Genomic DNA, 8713 nt, shown 5'->3' on the forward strand with positions numbered 1-8713 from the left:
ATAGAAAAACAGCACATATGTGTTTTGTTAGATATAATCCCACTAATGTATTTTTGAAATAGTATTTTTTTTTACTAATTACAATTATTATTTTAACAATAACAATTATGTATTTCCCATTTTCATTATTATTTTATGAAATTTACTTAAAAACTGTAGCAATACTCTTTCTTTATTTCATTCTACGTCACCATACCATAAATAAATTCACATTCATTCAATAGCACACATATAAAAACAGTGTTTAAAAAGCTACGATAACTAACAAATTTTTAACTGTTGCTACAACTACTGCTTCAAAAAAGTGTATGTAGCGGTAGCAGTAGCATTTGTCTTTTTTCGTTTTCTTGTTTTTTTAAAACTACTGCTACCTTCAAAATATAAAACTCTTAACAGAGCAGTAGTAATAAAACATGAATTGTAAATGGAGTAGTAGCATAAAAATACAAATCATTGCTACTGCTCTATATCGAGTTTTAATTTTTAAGGTAGCAGTAAAGTAGCAGTTGATGCAGCAGTTAAGGTAGCAATAAAAGTAGTCAAAAAAGAAAATCTTCAGTCATAACACCAAAATTGACAGAATTAAACACTGTGTGTTGTTTTTGTTTTGAGAGAGTTTGAAAGAATTATTCGATTTTATTCGTCTCAGATGTTCGTGTTGCTAACAGAAAGATCGTGTTTTCTGTGTGTATAACAAAAAAGCCGAACTTTTGTTTACAACACGACCAACATACACAAATATACATTCACAACAACAACACATAATACAATTTTTTGGCTGAAGATTTTTATTTTTGACTTATTTTATTGCTACCTCAACTGCTACTTAGCTGCTACTTAACTGCTACTTCATCTACTACCTCAACTGCTACTTCTATTACTACTAAATTTTAAAAGTAGCAGAATTAATAAAAAACTAATGACTGCTACATCAAAACTTTTTCTTTTTTAAGGTAGCAATAGAAAATAAATTACACTGCTACTTTTAAATTTTTCTTTTATTAGTACTACTACAACTACTGCTACCAAAATGTGAAGGTAGCAGTAATAGTAGTTTTTATTAATTTTTTAACTAGACTACTTGTGTTTTTTCGTTGCTACTGCTACTTGTAGTCTAGTTTTTTAAACACTGTATAAAAATTCCTTCATGAAAACAAAAACAATTTGAATAACTCTAATAATTCTTGAAACAAAAATATATACGCGGCAGCATACGATCATATACATTAGGGTATTCAATTAATTGGGTTTCTGGTTTAATCGGTTAATCGAGCAAATAATTAATCGAGGTCTAGATTTATTCGGTTAATAATCAAATTAATTTCAAATTATTCGATTAACCGAATAATTTCTATTTTCATTTTAAATTGAAAATACAAAAACGAATTTTGTGTACAAAAACATTAAAAACAGCAAATAAGGTATTTGAGATCATTTTTGTAAACATATCGCCCTATTGCAACAACGTTATAACTCAAAATCCGTGTTTTATGAACTGAGTACTACAAAATACGCGCTGTTCTTAATTTAATTTTTAATTTTTTGTATGAGTGTTTTTTTTTAGTTGTAAACATCAAAATTAAAATTCATGTTTTCTCGTATATTTGATAAGTAAAAATTTGGGTTAAATACAGATTAGAAAGATATTAACATCTACTATTTATATTTCTGAAATCGCATGATTTGTTGGAAATTTATTTAAGAAATAGTAAAATGTCATAAAATATTCAAAAAGGTTTTTCTCGAAACGATTTTTTTTAAATTATGACGTTGTTGCAGCAAATGAGCGATGTGTGAGTTTTTTAGGGTCTTAGTGAGATCATCTGAAATAATCTTTTATAAAAAGAATATAATTTAAACGATCTTTTTCTTTAGATTTAATAAAACTTTTCATGGAAAAAACTCTCGCTGATTGTATATGTATGTTGAAGAAATCAAAAGCATGATAAATAATATTCCTTTTTGGATTGTTTTAGATTTTGATTAATTTAATACTATTAAATTAAATTAATAGTTTCGTTTAGTTATGATAAAAGACTAATTTAAAAAAAAGTTTCGTCTATACATGTAAATACAAAGTTTCAAATACATGTACATTAAATATGTCAGTTATTATACATACTCACTAATCATGTATATTGGATGTTCAAAAAAAATCTAATTTTAATTTGAATTGAAACGGCAAAATAAATACAAAAAAATGTTTAAGTGCAAAAAAAAAAGGAATTTCGGTTAATCGTTTAAAATTAATCGGTTTATTTGTTATTTGAAAATCGGCAATTTCAAATTATTCGAACAGTTAACCGTACAAAATTAATCGGTTAATCGATTGAATACCCTAATATACATACATAACAAACCTACATTCGAATGATCGTTTTATTTTTGTAGGACACAATACTCACTCACTTTTCAATGCCAGTGAGCGAAAGAATGTTACAGAATTGACGAGTAAAGTGAAACATGTGAAACATTGAAGATGACAAATGAATGTGCTTGTGCAGCTCTTTCATGAGTACTGAAAGAAACATGAGCATAAAACAAAACCGCTCAGTTGAAAACGCTCAGTGCTGAGCTGAAAACGCTCAGTATGATGAATGATTCACTTCGCTCTGTTGAGTGAATAGCTCAATTGAACTAGGTCATTTATGAGCTACACAACTCTACTTTTAGTGAAATAAAATTTTTTTCATTTTCTTTTGTTTGATGTTATAGGGAATGTATAATTGAGAACACACTTTCTAATAATTGTTCCTTGCTAGTTTTGCCATTTTTGAAACTAATTTTAAATAATGATGATTAGTTTTACATTTTAAACAGAAAAAGATTTGTAAAAATCGGTTGGAAAATTACTGAGTTACGGTAGTTTAAATTCAGAATTTACCCAACTAAAGCAAAATACTGTCATCTATGACTTTAAAAAAATAAGAACATCGCAAAATTTAGCATAACTGATTCATATTTCAATTAATTTTTATTTACTTAGGTGTTTCGAAAAGTATGCTGTTCAACTTAGAGCGTGAATAAACTTTTTTGAAACTTAAAAACCGTAACACAGCTAAAAATTATTTTTTTTTAATTTTTAAAATTTTTTTTTTTTAAATATTTTTGGTGAAAAAAATTCGGTTTAAAAAATATTTTTACCGATTTTGACCCATTGTAGGTCCAACTTACTATAGCCTTATATACATCGTTGCAATGGACTTTGAAATATCTATCATTAGATATCCATATTAACTATATTAATGACTTGTTTATCAGTTTTAAAAAAAATCAATTATTTTTTGTATGAGTGTTTTTTGTTGTAAACGTCAAAATGAAAATTTATGTTTTCTCGTATATTTGACAAGTAAAAAATTGGGTTAAATACAGATTAGAAAGATATTAGTATCTACTATTTAAATCAGGTTTTATTTCAGAAATCGCATGATTTGTTGAAAATTTATTTAAGAAATAGTAAAATGTCATAAAACATTCAAATATTTGCCATGTGTGACCCTACTTTAATATACACATCTGCTCAAAATAATAGATACACCTAATTGGAAAAAATTTAAATGGCGGTAACATTGAAAATTTCCTCGCAAGCGTTAAGAATACATCATATTATTAAAATTTCTATCTGGCAATGTCATGTCAGTCAAAAATCTGGCAACTATTTGCTTTCATGTTGATTTTTAAAAACGAATTTATTTGAATTACAAAAAATTATTTGCTCATAAAAATAGATACACATCAGTAATTTGTAATTTGTTTATATAAAATTTTTTTTTTGTGCAATTTTTTGTTCCTATTTACGTGAAACAGTAAGTATAATTTAAATTTTAGCAACAATTTTATAAAAAATAGGACTCTTTTGAAGAAAATGGGACGAAATCATCATTGTACCGAAGATGAGAAAAAAATTGTTCAAACGATGAGAAATCAAGGAAAATCATTACGGGAAATAGCAAAGAGCATAGGAAGATCTTTACATTTTGTCCAAAATGCTTTATCTAAAAAACAAAAAAGAGAAACTCGCGGTAGACCAAAGAAAACCAGTCCAGAAACAGATAGGCGGATCGTCCTTATGGTTAAAAAAGACCCTTTCATATCATCGAAAGCTATTTCTGCGGAGCTATGTAACGAAATCAGTCCACAAACAGTTCGTCGTCGTCTTTTACAAGCTAAATTGCCGGGAAGAATTGCCAGAAAAAAGCCACTAATGCGCCAAAAAAATATCAAGACAAGATTAGAATTTGCTAAAGAGCACTTACAATGGTCCGGGTGTGAAGGCGAAAAAAATGGAGAAATATTTTATGGAGCGACGAAACAAAAATAAATTTGTTTGGAAACGACTGCCAAAGAAATGTACGCCGTCCAAAAGGAAAAGAATTCCACGTTAAATTTACAAAAAAGACGGTAAAACATGGCGGGGGAAACATAATGGTTTGGGGTTGCTTTTCATGGAATGGTGTTGGTCCGATATTCCGAATAGAAGATACCATGAATGCTAGTGGGTATAGAGACATATTGGAAAACGTAATGCTTCCATATGCATCGGAAAATATGCCATTAATATGGACATTCCAGCAGGACAACGACCCAAAACATAGTTCAAGATTAGTTAAAAACTGGTTCTTGGAGAATAACGTACCTGTTTTAAGCTGGCCCAGCCAATCCCCTGATTTAAACCCAATAGAAAACTTGTGGAGTGAATTAAAGATAAGGCTTTCGAAGGAAGTTTTCAAAAATAAAGACGATTTATGGGAGAAAACGCAAAAAATATGGTACGAGATTCCATTGGAGAAGTGTCAGAACTTGATATCCAGTATGCCCAGAAGAGTGGAGAAAGTTTTACAAAACAAAGGTGGATATACTGGATACTAGCTTTACTTTAATAATAAACTAATTTTTTTAAGATAAAATTTATTAGCTTTTGTTTAATAAGAATTTTTAAAAATGTATCTATTATTATGAGCACCAAATTTTTCGAAATTTAAGAAATTTAATTTACTTTATAATATTTATTATTAATTATGAAATATTTTGTTTTTGTTTTTTACTCTCCTTTTAACTATAAATAAAAATCGACTGAATTTTTTTTATAATTTTACAATATACCATTATTTTTTTTCGTTTTTAAAAAATAAATTTTGGTGTATCTATTATTTTGAGCAGATGTGTATATGAAAATAAAAAGTTTTGTAAAAATATTTAATCGTTGTTATAGATAACAAGAAATTTGTACAAATCGTTAGCTTACTGTGCTAAGTCCATTTGTCGAAATTGCAAACTTATCTCAGTCAAATGGAATTGAATATAAGTTATTAAATAATTACGGTTTATTCATAAAATTTCAACCAAACAACAAAAATACACATTTTCTATGACAAGAAGAGGGTATTAACTCAAAATTTTTAAAATTTTACTTTTTGCAAGAAATCAGGGGGGTTACTCTCTATTGCGATGCGAAAGAAAAATGGTACAATTGGTACCCTTTATTGCGTTTTCGCATCGCACAAAAAATTAGTTTAAAATATTTTTATTTACAAGTTTTGACATTTCATTTGGTCATTCTTCGCTATTGTTTATTTTGTGGTGCCAGTATTGCTTCTTTTTGCGAAATCGTTTGCGTAGACGATACAAAGTACAAAATTGTATTCTTAACGCATTTACCTTTCGCATCGCAATAAAGAGTAACCCCCCAGCTAACATTATCAACATCTATCTACTGTAAAAATTTTAACGTATTCCGATTACTCTTTCATCTCGAAAACCACATTTGAGACCATTTTCGTGATAATGTAGTGACTAATTTTATATCTACAAAAAGGTATTATTTTGAGTCAATACAAAAGTTGAAATAGAAATGCATCGTACATTTTCATAAAAAAGGTATTATTTTGATTTGAGCCTTTATTCAAGTTAAAAATAATAAAATTGTTTTATTTAAATTTGGTTGTATTTGGAGTTGATACTATTTTGTTGATAAAATTTGTTTTACTTTATGATTTTAATTCGAAATGTGACTCTTTTTATAATAAAATTGTTCTAATATATGGAAAAATATAATTGGAAAAATTTTAAAGAAAAACAACGTACAGGTAGGCCTCCATTTACGCGGTTTGTTGAGCCCAAAAAAATAACGTGTAAATCAAATTCGAGTAAAACGAGGTTCTAATTTAGAACGAAAAGCTTTTGTGGGGCCAATAATTTTTTATTTCGTGTAAAACAATACATCAGTCATATAACAAAAAAGAAATTGGGACCTAAAAATCGCGTTAAATAGAAAACACATATGTACATACACCTTAAATGAAAGAGGACGTAACTATACAAAAATTCAAAATCAAGTTTTTGATTGATTGAACAATTGCCAAGAATACTCTATTATTATTGATTTTATAATGTATCCAGTAAAAACAATAAAAATGTAATTACGTCCGTTTGCATTTAAGGCGACGTTATATACTTTAAGTAAACTTATTTTATTTATACTTCTAAATACTTACTTTAAACAAAAGTAAAGTAAAAAAACTCAACTAAAAAAATTATTTCTTATCGAAACTTAAGGAAAAAATGTCAATTAAAAAAACCAAATATTCTAATACATAAAAGAGAAAAACATAACAAAAAATTCATAAAAATTAACTAAGGCCCTAATTTTGTAAATCACGTCACAAAGTGATATCTATATGGAAACAAAAACAAAATTTCAAAAATTTTAAAAATTTGTTTTTGTTTTCTATACAAATTCTGAACGAACGCATCAAAATTCAAGCGTTGATTGCCTTTCATAATTTGAAAATTTTGTACATAAAACAAAAACAAATTTTAAAAATTTTTGAAATTTTGTTTTTGCTTTGCACATAAACATCACTTTGGTGACGTGATTTACAAAATTAGGGCCTATGTTTTCAAAAAAGAAATCTGTGTATTTTTCATTTCTTGTTGTCTCTTGGCGTATTATATAAAAATCGTGTAAAAAAAGTAGCGTATTTGAAAAAATGGTTGCTAATTTGAGTTCGCGTTATATCGAATTCGCGTAAATAAAGTACCGCATAGAGGCATTACCTGTAAATGTATTTAAATGAAATTAGCTAACTATGATTTATTCGGATTTTTAAATTCTCTTAAAATGTAACCATAAACTGTTTTTAAGCTCTACTGAATATATTTAAATTTTTAGTTAATACCCTCTTGTTGATCAAGTGCGATATATACTATTCCGATTCAGGACTTTGTGACTGTGTTGACGTTAGAGGTATAATATGTTTAAAATTATCATAAGTAGCTGGTATTACATCCTGGGACTGTAGCAAATGTAAGTCTTGGGATTGCGTATTCATTTGGGAATCGATGGTCATAGACATGGTGTTAACGCCATACATGTTATTAATTTCGGGAACAACTTCTTCGGATTGCACCTCATTTTCATTGTATAACACCGTCTTTACGGAATCTTCAGAGTCATCATCATCATCAATTAATAATTCTTCATCTATTTTGGACTCCAAATTTACTTCACTTTGTGTCAAGAGAGTTTCATTCATAGATTCTGTATTAATATCATATTCCACATCTTCATCCACATCTTCGGAACCTGTTACCACTTGTTTAGGACTTTTATGTCCACGTTCCCAGTAATTTAACGATAATATATTATCTTTCAATTGAAATTCCCATTCTTCTTTTCTTGTTTCTATTATTTCTTGCTCATCATACAACACTGAAGGCTTCATTTTGTTCACCGCCTTGGCCAACGTACCCAATCGTACAGGTTCAGACCATTTTTGATAGCGGCCACTCTTTGTGAATGCTATACGATAGTCATTTACCACATTCCAACGCCAGATATCCACACGACATTTGAGTTTCAAACATAATTTCTTGAGTTCATCATCGGTAAAGACTTTTTCTAAATCAGCTTTTGTAGGTTTCTAAAGGAAAACATTTCATTAATAAATTGTCTTTCTTGATCATTATACATTATGGGTGACACTTACACTTAACTCAAGATAATGATTGTAAACTTCACTATTTCCATTGATTTCTTCATCCATTTTTATTTAATAATCACAAATTTGATAAATTTTATATTTTAGCGCTCAAAACAACTTTTTCTTTGAATCAGTAATATAAAAGTATTCAGTATTAGGATATTGAGTACTCATATTGCGATACTCAAAAGTAATTACTTAATACTTTCAGAGTTGCATTTTTTTGAAAATAATTTTGTATTTATTTCAATAGAACTCTATAGGGTTCGAACAATCGACTTTTTCCTGAAAAAGTCTAAATCGACTTTTTGGTCGGAAAAAGGTCGAACAATAGATTATGTTATCACAAAAGTTGAAAAAAGTCGAATAGTCGATAAAAGTCAACTATTTAGATTGTTAAAAAAATATTTAATTGCAACATTATACTAAAACTATTGTAATTTGGTACACCTGCATTTTTTTGCAGTGTATGCTAATATATGTAAATAATAAACAAATGTTTATAAAATAAAGCTTTTTCTACACAAAATTCTTACAACATTCTTCTAACTATTATCGCCTTGACAAATTTCATTTTTATTGCTAAACATTACAAAAGGCGCATCAATAAATGTAGAAACCATGTACTTTTTACAAGAAATGGTAAAAAGTTGAAAAAGTCGGAAAATCAAAAATAGTCGATTAACTAAAAAGTCGAAAGCTCGACTTTTCATAAATTACCAAAAGTCGAT

General features: G+C 28.0%; 1 protein-coding gene across 1 annotated transcript; it reads right to left on the reverse strand.

Moving 5' to 3' along the window:
- Positions 1-7073: 7073 nt before the first annotated feature.
- Positions 7074-8106, reverse strand: LOC135952317 (telomere-binding protein cav-like). The gene is made up of 2 exons (XM_065502198.1): positions 7989-8106; positions 7074-7922 (listed from the first exon to the last, which is right to left on the reverse strand). Exons 1-2 carry the CDS (start codon positions 8043-8045, stop codon positions 7206-7208), a joined length of 774 nt encoding a protein of 257 aa, XP_065358270.1. The 5' UTR covers positions 8046-8106; the 3' UTR covers positions 7074-7205.
- Between the last annotated feature and the right edge of the window lie 607 nt (positions 8107-8713).

Source organism: Calliphora vicina, chromosome 2 (genome assembly GCF_958450345.1).
Source record: "Calliphora vicina chromosome 2, idCalVici1.1, whole genome shotgun sequence".
Taxonomy (NCBI): domain Eukaryota; kingdom Metazoa; phylum Arthropoda; class Insecta; order Diptera; family Calliphoridae; genus Calliphora; species Calliphora vicina.